General features: G+C 43.6%; 2 protein-coding genes across 6 annotated transcripts in view; both read left to right on the plus strand.

Annotated features, from left to right (window-relative positions):
* Positions 1-18,179, plus strand: part of LOC307013648 (uncharacterized protein) — a 344,030-nt gene that overhangs the window by 119,976 nt on the left and 205,875 nt on the right. The window lies entirely within an intron of this gene.
* LOC307047631 (zinc finger protein 862-like) lies at positions 11,090-15,509 on the plus strand. Of its 5 annotated transcripts, none has more exons than XM_079694678.1 (10): positions 11,090-11,498; positions 11,608-12,616; positions 12,697-13,133; positions 13,211-13,386; positions 13,486-13,655; positions 13,766-14,004; positions 14,092-14,632; positions 14,709-14,939; positions 15,056-15,208; positions 15,276-15,509. In XM_079694678.1, the coding sequence occupies exons 3-7, from the start codon at positions 12,930-12,932 to the stop codon at positions 14,542-14,544; spliced, it is 1,242 nt and encodes a 413-aa protein (XP_079550804.1). In that variant the 5' UTR covers positions 11,090-11,498; positions 11,608-12,616; positions 12,697-12,929; the 3' UTR covers positions 14,545-14,632; positions 14,709-14,939; positions 15,056-15,208; positions 15,276-15,509. The 5 variants fall into 5 exon arrangements, with proteins under 5 accessions (XP_079550804.1, XP_079550805.1, XP_079550807.1 ...); XM_079694679.1 differs by having other exon boundaries at positions 11,092-11,171; positions 11,336-12,616; XM_079694681.1 differs by lacking the exon at positions 11,090-11,498 and having other exon boundaries at positions 12,472-12,616; positions 12,697-12,867; positions 12,958-13,133.

Here is an 18,179-nt window from a genome sequence, read left to right on the forward strand (position 1 = left end):
ACTATGTTACGGTAGTAAACAAAGGAGTCCAATGAGGCGTTTCACGTAGAGGGGAGTGTGGGAGATAAACTCCCTCTGGAGGGATCTGTTTATGGAAGAGAAAAATAACTCAAAGACTCTACCAACAAATACGAAATTTCAGTACACTGGTAATTGGGTGCATTTTCAATGTTTAAAAAACAGTAATCCTGCACACTAGTCAGCGTACATTTTCACAAAATCAGAACCCCGAAGGCATTTTGTGTTTATTTATGCTATACAACATCTCTAGGGCTATTAAGGGGTGCTGAATTCAAATCTGCTGTATATGAAGCTCAAAAATGTCCTAAAATGCCTCAAAATTGAGAAATCCAACATGGCCGCCACCACCAGCCTGAAATCTATTTTAAGTTTATCTTTTTGACAAGGTACAGACTTGAATTAAGTGTGCTTTTGTAAGTTCTCTTACATGGGCGATTTGAGATGTAATGTGAATAAACTGCTTAGCTCTCATATATCTTACAAAGATAGTAGTTTTTAACTATGAATAATTACTCAGCTATTATTATTATTGTCAGGCTACTTTTACTTACTTTGTATATTGTTTTGAGGTTAAATGTTTCAAATTTGCTGTGATGGAACCTTTGCCTTCCCCACTATTGCCCCCCCACCCAAAAAACAAAAAAACAAAAACAAAAAGAGGAATCACAGAGCGCCCATTCAGCGGTGTATTAGCAGAAGACCGTTTCACACAGTCATCTGAACAATGTCCCGCAGCACAGAAAGCACAAGCTACAGACATGGCCCTCTTCATTTCCAGGACATCTAAAAAACCAATGCCTTCCTGGATATTGTACAATCAAAAGGCAAGCACAGTCAACACAGAGAAAACTACAGTAGGCTACCTACCTATCATCCAGGCTCCTGCATCTGAACTCGATACACTGAACACAGTTGTCAAGCGAATGCTTCATATCTCCAAATCAATGGAACAACAGCATGTCATTCTGACAGTGGACGAGGCACTTTATCCAAAGTTGCTAGAACTGAAGTGGTCAGTAGAAGAAGGAACAAGGACGTGCTTATCCCTTGCCTTGGAGGCCTTCACATTGCCACAAACTTCCTGGGTGTGATAGGACAACACATGGTTGATTCTGGCCTGAGCGAGCTATGGGTCAAGTGTGATCTACTGTGAGCAAATGCTGCTCAGCATGTCATGGCAGGAAAGGGGTATGCACGTGCCATAAGGACCCACAAACTTACCCTACAGGCTCTTTGGCAGCTACTGCTCCCACGGCTTTGCACATATCTGGATGACGTTGATGTTACACTGAGAGCTGAACTCACAGATCTCTGCCAATCCGCAGATGCTGACTACATCACGCATATGGTTGACAAATTGACTACAGACCGATTCCAGCAGCCCATGAAAGAGTTTGCTGCATCGCTTGCAGTTGATGACCCGAATGTCGCATTCTTGTGGGACTACATGACTATGGTCAGCATCGTACTCTGCTTCACAAGAGCGCGACGTGATGGACTGTGGGATCTCCACCTGTATGCTTTCAAACTTATGCTGCCCTTCTTCTTCAGGTACGATCATATAAACTACACCAGATGGGGTACTGTGTACCTGGCTGAGATGTCTGCTCTCCCACCAGAAATCTTCCTCGAGTTTCAGAAAGGCAACTTTGTGGTGAAACGCAGTGATCGACGCTTCAATCAGGTTTCAGCGGATCAAAGTACTGAGTGGCTAAACGCTACAGGAAAAATGAGTGGAGGCTTAGTGGGCATCGCCAGGATAGCAACATCCCTCAGTAGATGGACATTGTCATATAATCTGAGAACAGTCATAGCTTCTCAGACAAAAGCAATGCTGAGACTGACAACAGATGATGAAGACGATGAGTACACACACACTGAGTGCACAGAGAGTAGAATGGAGAGAGACGACGGGGATGAAAGCAAAATATGTGTATCATTGAAAGAGCACTGTGTGTTTCAAGAAGGTGGGGACACACTCAAGAACATAATCAACAAGGACGTGGTCACACCGGAGATTCAAGAATCTCTGCTTGGTGCAGAACACCTTGGACAGGCACAAATGAAAGTGTTTGTGGAAAAAAGTCTGTGTGAACCTCCAGCTAGTGACCAGCACTTGGGACTGAAGTCACCCATTTGAAAGAACAAAGCCAAGACATTTGCCTCTTTGTATGAAGTCGTGCAACTTTCCAAGAACAAGCAAAACACCATCAAAGTGCACAGCTTACAGAGCAGGTCGTAAGGTAGACCTGGAAAATGTCCTCCAGCATGAACTCATGCCCATCCTGCCATCTCTGGCCGTAACTAACGGCATTCTACATTCCACCAACAAGTCTGTTTTAGCAAATATGCTGACAAAACATGTCCAAACGCCTGCAGATGTGCCCCTTCAGGAACCCAGTTGCCTGGCTATTTATGGCCAAGCACTTGTAATGGCACTTGGGAAGCCGCCTGACACTACAACATTTGGTGACTATGCCAACAAGTTTGCTGAGACGGTGTTGAAGATGGGAGAGAAGTACCAGAGGGTTGATGTAGTCTTCGACAGGTACCATGATAAATCCATGAAAACGGGCACAAGGAGGAAACGTAAACAGCGTCACCGACCAGTACGCAGAGAAATCGTTAATGACTCCGTTCCACTTCCAGCAGACTGTTAAAGCTTCATGGCATCACTGGCTGTGATAGTGTGTCTCAGTTCAGCGGTCACGGAAAGAAAACAGCCTGGCAGGTGTTCGAGCAACCTCTCACCGATGTTACTGGCCTTGGAAAGGGCCCTCTCACAGAAGGTATTGTGACATCAACAGAGAAATGTATCCGTAAGATGTATGGTGTGCCAGAGGTTGATACATGCAATAGAGCAAGAGTGAAGTTGTTTTGTAAAGGTCGTCCACAATAGACTCTGCCACCAACCTCAGATGCATTGAAGTTTCATATCATGCGTTCACACTATCAATCGACAATCTGGAACCAAGCTCACCTGCCACATCCTGATCTTCCTCCAGTGGATGAAATGGGATGGATGCACAAGGAAGGTCAGTTAGTGCCACGGCTACTGTCTTTGCCACCTATGCCTAAAGCCTGCAGGGAGTTCACGTCATGTGGGTGTACCAGGGGATTCCTCAGCCAACGCTGCAGCTGCAGGTATGTGTATAGAGGATTAGCTGATGGTGATCAATGTGTACAAGATCGTAAAAATATGATGGACTGAGAATATCAGCCTGCCAGACTGCATACTGCTGACTGTTTGTTGTTAACAGATTGTTGAAACCATAACTGGATAATTGTGAACCTATAACTGAGAAAAAAAAGTAACAAAGGAACACAATAAGTGTAAGGATAACTGTAACGTGTATTCCAATGTACCTGTACTTGTACTGTTCATAATCTGTCTATTCTATTCAGAAAGAGTCACATGGAATGTATAGAGGCATGCAACAGCAGGAAACATGACAACACCTGCCGGAACACTGAAGAAGACTTTTTAAAAGTGCCTGCCTTTTGGCAATTTCCCATAGGGTTTGATGTAAAAAAGGCTTCTTCAATGCGTTAACACTGGATGGCCTGAGAGCTATAATTTGGGTTTATTTGTTGTTTTAATATATTTTTACATTATTATAATTATTTTGTAATCATTAATATATGGTGGTGTTTTATGAGATACTTGAATGAGGTATTTACCATTTCAGTATGATTTGTATTCTTATTGAGTTGAACATTCCAATGCCACCGATACAGTATGTTCTTACTGTATTGGAGCAAATAAAAGCATCTATAGGGCTTTGTTGAAGGTAGTGTTGCTCCACTGTAGGCCTAATCGTGTCATGTTTACGTTATGGTTTGGTGGCAAAATAAAAATGGTATTAATACACTTTCTAAGCAAGCGCTGGTTGAGTCTGACAACTTATTTATCACTAATGACCACCTTTTTCACTATACATGTATGATTTCAAGCTGATTATTCACATTTGATCTAAAATCAGGACAGTATGTTAAATTCCCCATGTGTGAAAACAAAAACACATTTAATTCAAGTTTGTACCTTGTTTAGTCAAAAAGTAATGTATTAAAATAGATTTCAGCCTGGCAGTGGCGGCCATGTTGGATTTCTCAATTTTGAGGCATTCTGGGACATTTTTGAGCTTCATATACAGCAGAATTGGATTCAGCACCCCTTAATACCCCTAGAAAATGTTGTATAGCATAAATAAACACAAAATGCCTTCAGCACTTTAAATAAGCACATTTTCTGAAATTCTGCCTAGTCTACACATGCAAACCTGGATTTATAATTTGCTTTAAGCAACAGCATACTTTGTGTTGGTATTACCTTTAAGTTTATATTAATAAAGGTGTCTTTTCCATTTTTTTGTATATTACATTTACACATGTCAGTTGTTAGATGCTTTTATCCAAAGTGACTTACATACATTCAGTACTGTGGGCAATCCCCACAGAAGCAGTTTGGGGTGAAGTGTCTTGCTCAAAGAGACAACATGCTGACTGAAGTGGGGATGGAACCAGTGCTCTCCTGATCCGAATATCATGCACTTTGGTGTATAAACAGTTAAGGTCATGTAAGGGCAATAAGAAGCAGTAAAAAAAAAATGTCTATCAAAATTGCATTTCCTTTTGTAAAGGTAAAGCCTAGTCTAGTGGGAGGAGTTATAGTTTCAAAAGAGCTCCTACCAGGATTAATATTCATTTTTAGCTCCTTAAAAACCTGAGTTATGGAAGAACTCCTTCAAAACTGTATGGAATTATTTTGACTTTATTTTTATTTGAAGAGGCCCTATTATGGTTTTGGTGCATGTGTTACGGGTCCCCGATATGAGGACCACAGTAACAGTGATACCTGTATGGTGCAGGTGAGACAGAAGTAATGAGGACACGTGTTCAGTTTCCTTCCAGATTACTTCTGCTGGTAGTTTTATTACACAAACTTATTTAAACATCTTAATTCTCTTATGCATTTCAGTGTATTTACTTAATCATTCACTTTTCTGACAGCTCCATATACACACATCCACTGTCAATAACCCCTTCTGTGACAAACACACATTCAAGCTGAACTTTACATTCACTAATCTTTTTGTACCTTTCATACATCTTGTTTTACAGTATTAAATCTGTACTAAATATCCCTTGAAACTGTCATTTCGACTATTACCCTTCTGCCATTCATTGCAGGTCACTAAAATGCATTTAAACTAGAGGATCATAATGCTACAAACACTACAGCATAATTGTGTAACAAACATCCAGTATAACAATACCTAAACTATACCTTTCATAAGGTGCATATTTATTCATAACTTCACATGTATGGAAATATTTAGTGGGCGGGAGCCTTCAGACAGACTATCTCACTCGCACCATTTCCGTGTCAGACCACGTTATCCCCAAGATGGTAAGTAAACAGCGCTACAAACACTCCAAAATTTTAGTGGGCTGTCACACTATATACTCGAACATTATGGGGGGGGGGGTTCATATGATTTTGGCACCTTTTACCAACCTGTAATGAGAAGGTGAGACAGGAGCAATGAGGACACGGGTTATTTGGTTTCCTTCCAGATTGCTTCTGAGGAAACACCGGAAGTCCGTCCCTCTAACCAGTCCCCGGAACACAAACGTTCCGCCACACTACCAAATGCACTGCTCAACCCCGCCAACGAAACGAAAATAGACAGATGTACTAAACAAAAAGGCATATTCCAACTCCAAACAATAATAACTATTATATAAATGTGGTCACACATCCCAGGGGTGCCACACATGTAAATGGTCTGCAGACGCTAAAATCCCAAAGTTTCTCTCTTACCAGTTCCCGCCCTCCAACCGCCTCAAATGCCTCCATTACACTACTTTATTTACCCTCTGTAACACAGTGACATCGCTTTGTAACATGCACGCTTCTAGCCGGTCAGCTAACCAATCAGAGCAGACTGGGCTCTGGTTTCAGACAGAGGGTGAAAAGAGGTGCTGCAGCACGAGAAAAATAAAGAGCTTTTTGAACATTAAAGTATGAAATTTAATACAGGAGAGACACTACATACAGATATGATCCTCAAAAAGAGCTTAATAGGGCCCTGTTAACATAGTTAAATAATATATTGCATGTCTGCACTTTTAATGTTGTAGGTTATGACTATTGGGTACCGAGAACTGGTTCCAACATTTATATTCCAACGGCATCATTTAGAAATGTGAATTTCGGGTTCCGCTTTTCGATGCCTGAGGAAATGTTTCTCGCCGCTCTCCGTAGCCTACTGTATGACTACGGCGGGGCGGGAAATGTAGCGTTGTACCTACACTTCCTACAGCGTAACCTGGGACCACCGATCATGAATGGCGATAGACGCTCTAAAGTGTGGATTCACTTTGTTAGGAAAGACAACGGGTCGGCAGAGTGCAACGCCTGTTCCAAACGTATTTCCTGCAAAGGAGGGACCACGACCAATATGACAAAACACCTTCGCCTGCACAGTATACAGATCAAGGAGTGTACCGTTTTCAACCTGTTTCAACCAGTCTCCGTCCGCCTCACAACCACCGTCGCCTTCCGCTGTCGTCACGGCTCAACCAACACCGAGCGCTTCCTCAGCGGAGCTCTCGCAATCAGGTATTTTAAGTTATCACTCAAAACTAAAGGATGGTTGTTTTGTTTTAGAGGCTGTGTGTAAAATGTGTGGATATTCTATATTTTTGTCGATGAAAGTTTGCGGTCGCGTAGTTGCGCAGCTACAACCAGTGGTGTAGTGGGCGTTGGACGCGGGGGTACGCCGTACCCCCACTTATTTAGAGCATGATCTTTTTTTTAAAAGTCTAATAAATATAAATTCATTGCCAGTCTTATCAGTTGCAAGTGTGTATTTGTTGTAATAATGACAACATAATACATTTCACAGTAATTATAATACAAAATAAAAACGATTTCCTTAAAAAATTATGATTCGTCATCACGCTCGTGACCCTACAGCGAGCTGTGGGTGTAGCGAGCCAGCTCGCCGCCCGCCGGGTTTTATGTCAGCTCTTTCCCTCAAGAACGCTAACGAAAAAGCTCTATAATGGCAGCCGCAGGCAAACATTTTTTATTTGACTTATTTTCTAAAAAGAATATAATATAATTCACAAGAACATCTTATGTAACTTATGTGCCAGTGTGTCCATGGTTTTGAGTTTGTGTGTGTTGAGCGCAGCGCCGTCTTCTTTTTGCAGTACAGTAACTAAAGTAGGACTAAGCATACCGGTCGTTTCTGTGAACCTCTCTGCCCGTTTTGTGAGTGCACTGTGCGCGTGCGCACTTGTGGCATTGTTTGGGATTACCTAATTAAAATAGCGTCCCCCCCAAAAATCCCCACTACACCACTGGCTACAACGGCTCAAGCTTACAAGCCCGTCCCAGCCCCTGTCAACCCATTCACCTTATTAGCAAAGGGAAAGATGACTGTAGAGAAACGTGAGGAGTGCCACAGAAAAGTCACCGCTTTTGAGAGAGAGGCAGAAGAGAATGTAAGTGTATGTTTGCAAAATATATATATGCTAGGTTTCTTAAAGGAGACATGTCATGGCCATTTCCACTGATCATAATTCCATTGTTGAGGTCTACTAGAATCAGTGGCGTTTTTATATGTACAAAAGTGGTGGGGCACAAAAAAATTAGATGTCTATATGGTTCTGCAGTGACGTGCAGTGAGGTTCATGGCCGGTGAGGCACTGGCACTGACTCTTCAGGTTTACAAATATTATTTTTTGACCTAAATCAAAATATAATATTATTTTCAAAAGCTTTTTTGTCTGATGCTTCGATTCATTTTTAAACAGACAGTTCAACAAAAGGATACCCAAAAAATGTAATTTTATCATTTAAATATTGAATTGTTCTCTTTGTAAGGTCCCATTTTCAATAAAATTGTGGTCTTACCTTGACTTGAAGATGAAGTCCATTTGTCTATCCTTCTGGACAAAAACCTCTTACTTTTTTGTAAAAGTCCTCCTATTACGTTCCCTTCTGAGCTAGGGGAATCAGAGGGAAGCAACACAATCAGATTGGAATAATAAAAAGGGGTTTATTTTAAACAGCTGGTAAACAAAATGGCAGGCAAGCAGCCTGAAACACACAAATTGCCACAAACACCAGTTTACATAACAAACAAAAGAGGCCACAAGGGCGCCAGTTTAAATAGGCAACCAAACTAAGAGAGGACTCTAAAAAGGAGCCTGTGTACATACAAAGAAAATAGGTAATAATAACAACTAAAACCCTCACTATCAAAGTGGTACAATCTAAGTACGGGAAGCTGTAAGGGAACACAGCTGAGGTAACTATTACACACAACTAACCCCACACGAGTTAACCCCTGTTAACAGAATCTATCACAATCACTAAGACCACACAAGTTAAGCACAGAATGACGAACAAATAGCGAGAGGCGTCTGTTCCTCAACAGAACCTCCAGAGTGATGACAGTCCGCGGCCTTTGTACTCCTCCCCAGCAGGTGTGCGCCGGCTGTGCGCTGCGATTGGCTGTCGTCGATCCAATCACCCTCTTCAGAGGCGGACCAGGAGATGACAGCCAATGACGTCAGGGCAACCACACAGCTCATTTACATATCACACACACACGCACACAGCTGGAAACACTCACAGGCAGATTAATGAGCAGACAGAAATAGCAGCCGTAACACCTCCTTATCTTCTTGTAGTTTCAAAAGTCTATCATAAATATGATTCGAAAATTATAAAAGTAGGGTAGACATGTGGATATTATCCGGCTGAACAAAACGTGCATTTATCTAACAGGTACGTTTCCCACAGATCTTATTTTGAGCTATTTTCTAAAATCCTATGGAGAAATCTCATTACTTTTTTGTGGAGGGAAACAATGCGCAGCTTACTTCCGGGTTTTAGGACACACCTCTCTCGTCTCCTCTTCACACACCACACTTTTCGCGGCTGTTTCCCACACAATGTTAATACTTGGGCGGGCCGCCCAGGTATATTAAGGCCCGCCCAAGTATATTTCGGACCTTTTTTTATCCGTCCGCGAGCGACGCCATCTGCGAGTGATTAACTAATGGACAATGAGCCCTCGCTCTACGTCTCCTGTGCCTGTTCGCTCTGCGGTTGATTAACTAGGGGACAATAATCCCCCCCTGTTCGCTCTGCGATCGATTAACTAGTGTATGATCCCTCGCTCGACACCTCCTGTTCGTGCTGCCATCGCGTGGAGGGAAACGAGAAACGGAGAAGACGACGTTAATTTAGAAGAAGCGGACACTAAGGTAAAGTAACTATTTTCTCCTTATTGTGTTGTTGTTTTCTGACTTTAGTAGGAGATTCGAATTATTTGAAGTTAGTGGCAACTAAGAGTGTATTTAACGTAGGGCTGGGCGATATATCGAGTTTACACGATACATCTTGGATTGCACTCCATGCGATGTCGTAAATGACCACATCGTGAACATCGAGTATTATGTTGTCAAATCAATTTCCCGCCGCGGCCAAAATGAGCTTTCCTTTCTCCCTCATAGACACAGTCACACACGCAGGCACACACGCAGGCCCCGTCTAACTTGCACACAAACATTACACACATGCACAGTGAAAGAGAGCAGGGCTCGACATTATAAATGGCCCGCTGGCTCGGAAGCACTATTTAGACACCCCGGGCCAGCATAACGTACTTTCCACTTGCCCGCTCGGGCCACTAAAAATATTGCTTAAAAAAAAAAAAATTGTCCAGTGGTTATAGGTACTTTGACAAGCAATTTTGTTAAATTGTTTCGTTTATTAATGCTACAACATAGCGTTTCGTGAGGCGGTTGTCGTTGTTGGGTGAAAGGCAAACGGGAGCCTGCTCGCGCTGGCTCCGAAGCAGCTGTTTGCTGCAGAGCCAGCGCGAGCAGGCTCCCGTTTGCCCGTGAGCGCCGGGCAAAAAACTATCTTCAAATAAAATAAAGTCACCGGAGGAGTTAAAGGAGAGTGACAGGGAGCATGAGAAGAAGAGGGAGAGAAAGTTTCAGCCAGCTTGATCGATGGAGTTGGCTTCTAGTGGTGCAGCGACGCGTCCTAAAACCCTTTTATAATCTATCGATTAGATTTATGATTCGAAAATTATAAAAGTAGGGTAGACATGTGGAGATTATCCGGCTGAAAAAAACGTGCATTTATCAAACAGGTTTGTTTTCCACAGACCTTATTTCCAGCTATTTTCCAAAACCCTGTGGAGAAATCCCATTGCTTTTTTGTCGAGGGAACCAGCAGCTTACTTCCTGGTTTTAGGACGCGTCACTGCACCTCTCAATATGATGCCAATATAAACAAGGTCTTCTGTCGGCTCTGTACATCAATGCCGACCTATGCTGACAAGTAAGTGAAGAGTAGAAAATATAAAAGGTATTGGCTATAGGGAAATGTCCCAGCAGTTTAGGAGAATGAAGGTTCTAATCTAATCTAATACATAGCCATTACATGTCTAATTCCTGATAATGACAGGAAGACAGAAAGCGCATTATACTAATAATAATAATAATAATAATAATACTACTCATAATAGCAGACATTTTTGAACAATGACCACAATATCATTATTTTCATAAACCAAAGATGAACAATTGAGGAAAATGAGGAAGAACTGATGATTCAAATGTTGTAGTACAAGTAGTAATGTAGTTAGTTCATAAATTACTATTGCAACAAATGTGTTAATTTTCTTCATTATTAGTCGATTTTTTTTAATGCAGACATATGTTGCAGGGACTACTAGAATCATCATACTGGCGTGACTGTAAACATCAGGGGGTTAAATAAATAAATAAAAAAAAATATATATATATATCGTAAATCGCGATATAGTCAGTAAATATCGCGATATCATTTTGAGACCATATCGCCCAGCCCTAATTTAACGTAATCAGGCCAACTTTGCTGCGTGCAAGTTACGTGTGCTAAATTAAATATAAAAAGATTATAATTCGTTTTCTCTTCGGGCTATGCCAGTTAGAAGGACACAGATTAACTTTAGCTAAGGTTAGACTGTTAATTTCCCTTGCATTACTCCTCAGATATGAGTATTCAAAAATATTTTAAGAGAATACGGCGTGAGGATGAGGAGGAGAGACGAGGAGAGGAGGAGAGACCACAGGTAACTTAGCCAATGTTAGCATTTTGCTTGCAATGGCAATAATAAATGCATAAGTCTCAATAATGATATATGTCGGTTCATTTGACCTGAAATTATACAATTGCAGTCAACAGTGAGTTGCAATGCAGAGACCAAACTAGATTCAAGCTTGTTTTCAATTCTAGCCGGTGGTCAGTGAAGATGCTGGCACAACTAGTCAGAGTACTGAGGGAGAGGCAGCAGGTCCCAGTGTGGTAAAAGCAGCAGCAGGTCCCAGTGTAGAAGCAGGTGCAGGTCCCAGTGTGATACAAGCAGCAGCAGGTCCCAGTGTGGTACAAGCAGGTGCAGGTGAACAAGCAGCACAGTTCCAAGCATCACAGACACAGACACAGACATAGTATAATAGCAAGAAGAACTCTACCATTTAAATGCAGTAATAACAATGCATTATTTTCAGATTCCAAGCATCGCCACTCAGGATGGAACCCTGATTGGCTCAAAATGCCACAGTTCAAGAATAGAGCTCCTGCGGATGATGTCACATATGCTGGTCACGTGACGAGAAACGAAGGGGGCAGCCATTTTGGCAGTAATCGCGTCAGTAAATTCATTGGCAGGCACTGGCAGACTGTCGAGGATGGTGGATAACTGCTGTGCACCAGGTTGCACAAATAGGCGTGGGAAGAAGAAAGGTGTATCTTATTATCGCATTCCAAAAGACGCGGAGAGGAGGGAAAAGTGGATCGCAGCGATTAAAAGAGCCAGGAGCCGTCTGAACAAGACTGAAAGATGGGACCCCCCGGCCGTTTGCTTTCGCTTATGCAGTGATCACTTCATATCAGGTGGGTGAAGGAATACAGTACAATGCTACAAAAAGTTTTCAAAAAGCAAAAATACAAACTAGTTTCAGACGCACTGCAGTAGCTATCCAAGCTAATAAACAAACATGCTAACGTGACACTGCCGTAGCTAGACAAGCTAATAAACAAACAATGCTAACGTGACACTGCCTATCAAACTGGAATAATTTAATACTTACCCTTGCAGTGATGATGCCGAAGTTTTTGGATGTAAGACTCCACAGTTGAATGTTGTTTACGAAGCCGGACTGACACCATTTGTAAGCCTCCAAGCTTTTGTAAGCTCTGAGGGAGTCTCCTGAGTACACTGATGGAAAGCTTACAAGATAGCTGTGGATGTCCGCGTAGCGCAAGTCGGGTACATCGTCTTCAGAGCAGGAGGTTATGCTCTTGAAAAGCACACCGGGTGCATTATATGGGTCGCTTATATTTAATCTTTCTAATTTTGTACTATAAAGCCGAATTTCACTTGAATTAAAATGAGATGTATACTCGCACGGTAGGAAAACGCTGGCGCCGGTCGTCATGTTTACTGCCAAAATGGTGGCTGATAACCAAAAGTCACGTGACCGCAGGAGCTCTATTGGCTCTACCTCACCCAGCATGGTATGAATGGCATTTGCAAGTTCATATTTGTAATAAAACTTATTTTTTGTAAGAATTAACACGTTTTTCTTTTTAAAAAGGAATGTTTTGCTGAATCTGCAGGCAACACAAGCCTCCAATAAAGAAAGGCCCCTTAAAACGGGCTTTCATAGAAGTTGGGATTCTTGTTTTCCGCAAGGATTATATCGAGCGCCACATCTCCTCAGAGCCTCATCAATATAGTGTAAAGCATCAGGTCTCACTTGCATCAGGTATATCATTTTTTTATGTAAAGCTAATTTCTGCAACCTATCAACCATGTTTGGCTCATATAATGAATTATGTCTTTGCCCTTGGTCTAGGCTACTCAGTGATGCAGGCTTTTGAGCCCACAGTTATTATGGAGCATGAGGCTGTCATAGGTGGATTCAAATGCCTTTACTGGCTAGTAAAGAACGAGATTGCTCACCACACCAACTACCCTAAGCTCTTAAGTTTAGCTCAGCTTTTGGGTTGTGATTACTTTGAAAAGCTGAAGGTAAACCTAGTACAAAATGATGCTTGTGAAACTAAGAACTTTAACCAGCTAAATGTTAAATGATCTCTTTTTCTCAGGTGGATCAAAGAAACAATTATCAATCACACAGAATAGTGGATGAAATGCTGGAGATCCTTGCAGAGATAGTAGAGTTGCCTATTTTGGAAGAGATAAGGTCATCTCAAGCAATCAGCCTAGAGGTTGATGAAACCACAGATGTATCTGTAAACCGCCAGCTGGATTTACATGTTAGGTGGGGTATTTTTTAAAGGAATGATGTGCATTTAAATAAAGGCCTAGTTAAACTTAATATTTATTAATATGTGTGAAAACCTATACATTTTTATTTTAGACACCTGGATAAAGAGGGTTATGTTTTCAACCACTTCCTTGACCTGGTAACTCTGGAAGATGGGAAAGCTGACAGCGTTGTTGCTGCCATCAAGAGTGTACTACAGAAGAAGGATCTCCCGGTAGACAGGCTCTACGGACTCGGGACAGACGGTGCAGCAGTGATGACGGGTATGGAGTTTATTGTTAAATCTAATGGATTGTGTGAAATGTGTATTGTCAGCTGTTATTAAAGGAAACAAAATGACGCCCTCAACACTGCATTTAATTCTTAAACTTAGGCCGTCTGAATGGAGTGGCAAAGCAGCTCACAGACAGTTTTCCAAAGCTGGTTTCTGTAGCGTGTGCTGCTCACAGACTAGCACTGGCATGCAAAGATGCCTCAAATGCTGTCAGGTATATGGCAAACTTCAGGAACCACCTGCAGGAACTGCACCTATTCTTCCGAAATAGTGCAAATAGGTCAGCCACACTGAGTGCTGCCGCTACCACTCTTGGTCTGAACGACTTGAAAGTCAAGGTGTGTTTTCACCTATTTTCATAATACTATTGTGGTGTCATATTATTTACATATATTGTACTTACCAGTGTTTCTACTTGTTGTTAGGAGGTGAAAGATACAAGGTGGCTATCGCAGCACCTAGCCGTTCAAAACCTCCAGAGGAACCTTCCAGCTGTGCTGGCTGCTCTGGCGGAAGAAGCGAGCACAAGGAAGTGCCCAGTAGCCAAAGGTCTATACACCTTCTGTGCCACATACCGCTTTGTGGCTGCCCTCTACCTTCAGGCAGATGTGCTGCCCCACATTGCAATGCTGTCCAAGGTGTTTCAGAGAGCTGATGTGAACTTTCTCCACATAAAGGAGCAGGTAGATTACAAAAAAATGCATTTGATGCTCCCAGTTATTTGCATTATCCATTGTTGTCTTTTTCCACATTTAGGTGCCAGTCACACTTGTTACTCTGAGGTGAATTCTGGAGGCAGGCGAGACCCCACTCCCCGGAACGTTCCTTGCTCGCCTACACCAAGACTTGGACAACCCAGGTGGACTTGGGGCGTTTAGCATTGCCGGAGAGGAGGAGAGGATCAGGAGGGGACACGGAATTCTGGAGCGCCCCCGGGAAGATATGTGGGCCAGATTTGTCAGAGACGTAAATACATCCCTTCTTACTTTTACATTCCAATATTTATTTTCCTTGAACTGAAAAATGTATAATATCATTCCAGGTCCTCAAACCTTACATCTGCAGCCTGGAGAGCAACATTGAGAGCAGGTTCCAGCATATTGAAGTGCTGGGGGCCTTCAGTGTCCTGGGTCCAAAGGCAGTTACCTCAAATGATGTAACCAACATTTCAATGTTGCAGACCCTTGCCAACAAATTCATCCCAGGGCAGGATGCCACAGTTATCCAAGAGTGGACCTCCTACAAGCAGCATGTTCTTGAAGGAACATTTAAGGTTGGTAAATACTTAAATTAATATGAACTTGACGGTTAGAATTGCTTGTTTTGACATCTGTAAATGTTTCAATTATACTGTATACTCATTTGCCCTGCCTTGGCTAATCTCTGAAGGACAAGACACAAGCTGAGATCATGTAGCTCCTGGCCAGTGAGAAGGACGAATGGGCAGAAATATACCCAAACCTCATCCTTCTCTCTTCAGCGGGGTTGGTCATCCCTGTCTCCAGTGTAAACTGCGAGAGGGATTTTTCTACGATGAACAGGGTAAGTGTCATTCCCTGTTGCATGTCATTCTGTATAGTTCATTTAAAACAAACTGTCTGTTTTACAGGTGAAAACTGACATGAGAAACCGACTGAAAGGGGAGCACCTGGCTGCATGTATGCGGATAGCAGTCAGTGGACCAGCACCAGAGGCATTCCCATACACACAGGCGTTGGAGCTGTTCTTCAACAAACCCAGACGGATTAAGTGCTCTGACAAACAGTGCCATCTTTGTACAAAATGAATATTGCCATACAGTAATGTAAAGTTAATGAATAAACATGTTGTTAAAACTTGTTGTTTGTCACATGTGTTGCACGTCACAAAGCCCGCCCCACGGTCCAACCGCACCGCGCTCCGCTCGCAGCCCCCCCCCTGGCACCTTCCCCCCCAAGTATATTTCAGATGACACGTACTTACAGCCAATCAGCTTTGAATGATGTGAGATGACGTATGGTGGGGATGGCAGCTCAGTGCCCCTATGGTCATTATTTTTTTGCCACACACATTAGCCTCATCCCAATACCCCTCCTTGACTCCTCCTTTCCCTCACTCGCGTCCCTTCCTTGCATCTTAGCTCCACCTCCGTAAGATGCGAGCAAGAGACACGAGGACAGAGGAGTCCTCAGGTATTAATTGCGATGTCCTCGTTCACTCAAACGTCACTCTTAAACGACGTCTGTTAATGATGACATGTGCACAGCTGTATCCCCTCTCATCGGGCTTAACTGAATAACCCTTTAGAACCGGCCCATTTCTGGTTAAATATTTATTTAAATGAATGAATCTTTCTCTTGTTAGTCAAGGAATTCAATGTATGATGGTTGGTCCTGCTTTTGTGTTCCGTTTTGGTGTAAAATGTAGCCTACATTTAAAGTAAAATATAATTATAGTAATGTGAAAGCCTTTTAGAAATGAAAAGCACATAATAATTCCCACGGAGCTGTGAGCACTTATACATTTATGTGACGCTTTTCCACTCATCTTCCAGTTGTGGGTTTTCCTCTGTTGAAATCGACCAGCTGTGAAGGTGGGGGCGGGGCTTTTATACGTGAGTAGTTAAAACACTTCTGCATAGTCTGCTCGGTGTATCCTCCCTTTCGTCTCCTCCCGCACCCCTCCTCCTTACCCCTCCTCGACTCCTCCGTGTGCATTTCAGCTCTTGGGACGTCCTTCAAAATGGCGTGTCTTGATCGATTACCGGATCAAGTCCTGGAGGAGGGGAAGAGAGGAGTCGAGGAGGGATATTGGGATGAGGCTATTAAATAGGACAATACTCTGAGCATGTGCAGTGTAGTTTTACAGTCACCGTTCACTTAGACAGTGAGAGGGAGGGGGATGATCGGGTTTTGTCCCACATGGCTCTAAACAGCTCAAAGGTACACACTGTAGACACTAATTAGAAGAACACAGACTAAAACAGCAATGTACAGACGAATCAGATGATTAAACATGATCTTAAAATATATTTTATATATATATATATTTTTTGCATTTTGTTGTAATCATTATTTTTAATACTGTAGCGTTCTACAAAGGGAGTCGGAAACAGGCTTCAAGTTATGGAGGGTTTATTAACTCCTTTGTTCACACACGGACACAGGTTACATGAACAGGTTGTAGGTTTATCCTCACACTGAGCTCTACACCCCAACTCACACCCATATATAGTAGTGTCTACGTCACAACTTCTCCGCCCTCCCCCGTCTCCTCCCCCAACCACAGGCCCGCACCTCGACCAGCATCACTGTGCAGCTCTGTGATTGGCATAGAGACGGGGGATGCTGAGTGACACACTCAGCACCCTATACAGGGTCGCTACACTACTACAAAGTTCCTCGCCCACGAGGAACAAATAAAACCTAGCACAAACACTATAGCTAAACACTGTTAGTTGACTAGGAAGGTCTGGGTGGACTACCATCCCTTCCAGTGAGACCAGGGTGCATTCTTGCCCTCTACAGGAAACGAGGGGTCTCACTATACACTCTAACTACCACACACAGTCTCTGAACCGTCTCGGGGGTCGCGTCTGCCTTCTCGGAAGGAGGGCTGGGGACAGGGGTGCCGGTTCTGGTCCAGGCGGGGAAAAGGGGAAGAAAGTGGGGGGAAACTGAGACACTGACGGGGGGCTGCTGCTCTGCTCGCCGGGGAACCTGAGTGGAGGTGTCGAGGGGGAGCCTGTGGGCCCCAGTGTCCCTTGGGCATGTGGAGAAGCGACTCCTCTGTAAGGAGCCAACCTGTCTCTGTGGAGCACAACTTTTTTCCCCTTGGGAGGCAGCTGCACCCTGTAGACCACTTCACCCACCCTCTCCAGTACTCTGCAGGGACCAACCCACTGGCTGTCCAGTTTTGGGCACCGGCCTTTCTTCCATTGTGAGCTGTAGACCCAGATCAGCTCCCCGGCCCGGAAGTGCTACCTTCTTGTCCTGGTGTCATAGTTTTGTTTCTGTCTCACCCCAGCACTTTTCTGCTGATCGCGGGCAAAAGCGTGAGCGGAATCAAGGCGGTCCTGAAGTCTCCTGGCGTACTCAGGCCCTGGAGGCGTGCCCAGGGAATCTGGCGGCTGACCAAACGCCAAAACAGCAGGGGTTCGAAGGTCTTTCCCCAACATGAGGAGGGCAGGAGAGCAGGCTGAGGACACCTGGACTGCAGAGCGACATGCCATGAGCACAAGGGGCAGATGCTCGTCCCTGTTGTGCTGGTGCTGAGACGTGAGGATGGCCAGCTGCTGCCCCATGGTGCGATGGAATCTCTCGACTAGTCCGTCACTCTGAGGTCGCAAGGGGGAGGTGCATGTTTTGTGCATGCCCAGTTGTGTGCACATGAAGGCGAACACCCGGGACTCAAAGATCCTCTCCTGGTCACTGTGCAGGGTCTCCGGCACTCCAAACCAGCTGAACATGCCGGCCACCAAGGCATCTGCAACTGTCACTGCTTCCTGATCAGGGAGGGCATACGCCTCTGGCCA

This window comes from Notothenia rossii (genome assembly GCF_949606895.1).
Source record: "Notothenia rossii genome assembly, chromosome: 7".
NCBI classification, from domain to species: Eukaryota; Metazoa; Chordata; class Actinopteri; order Perciformes; family Nototheniidae; genus Notothenia; species Notothenia rossii.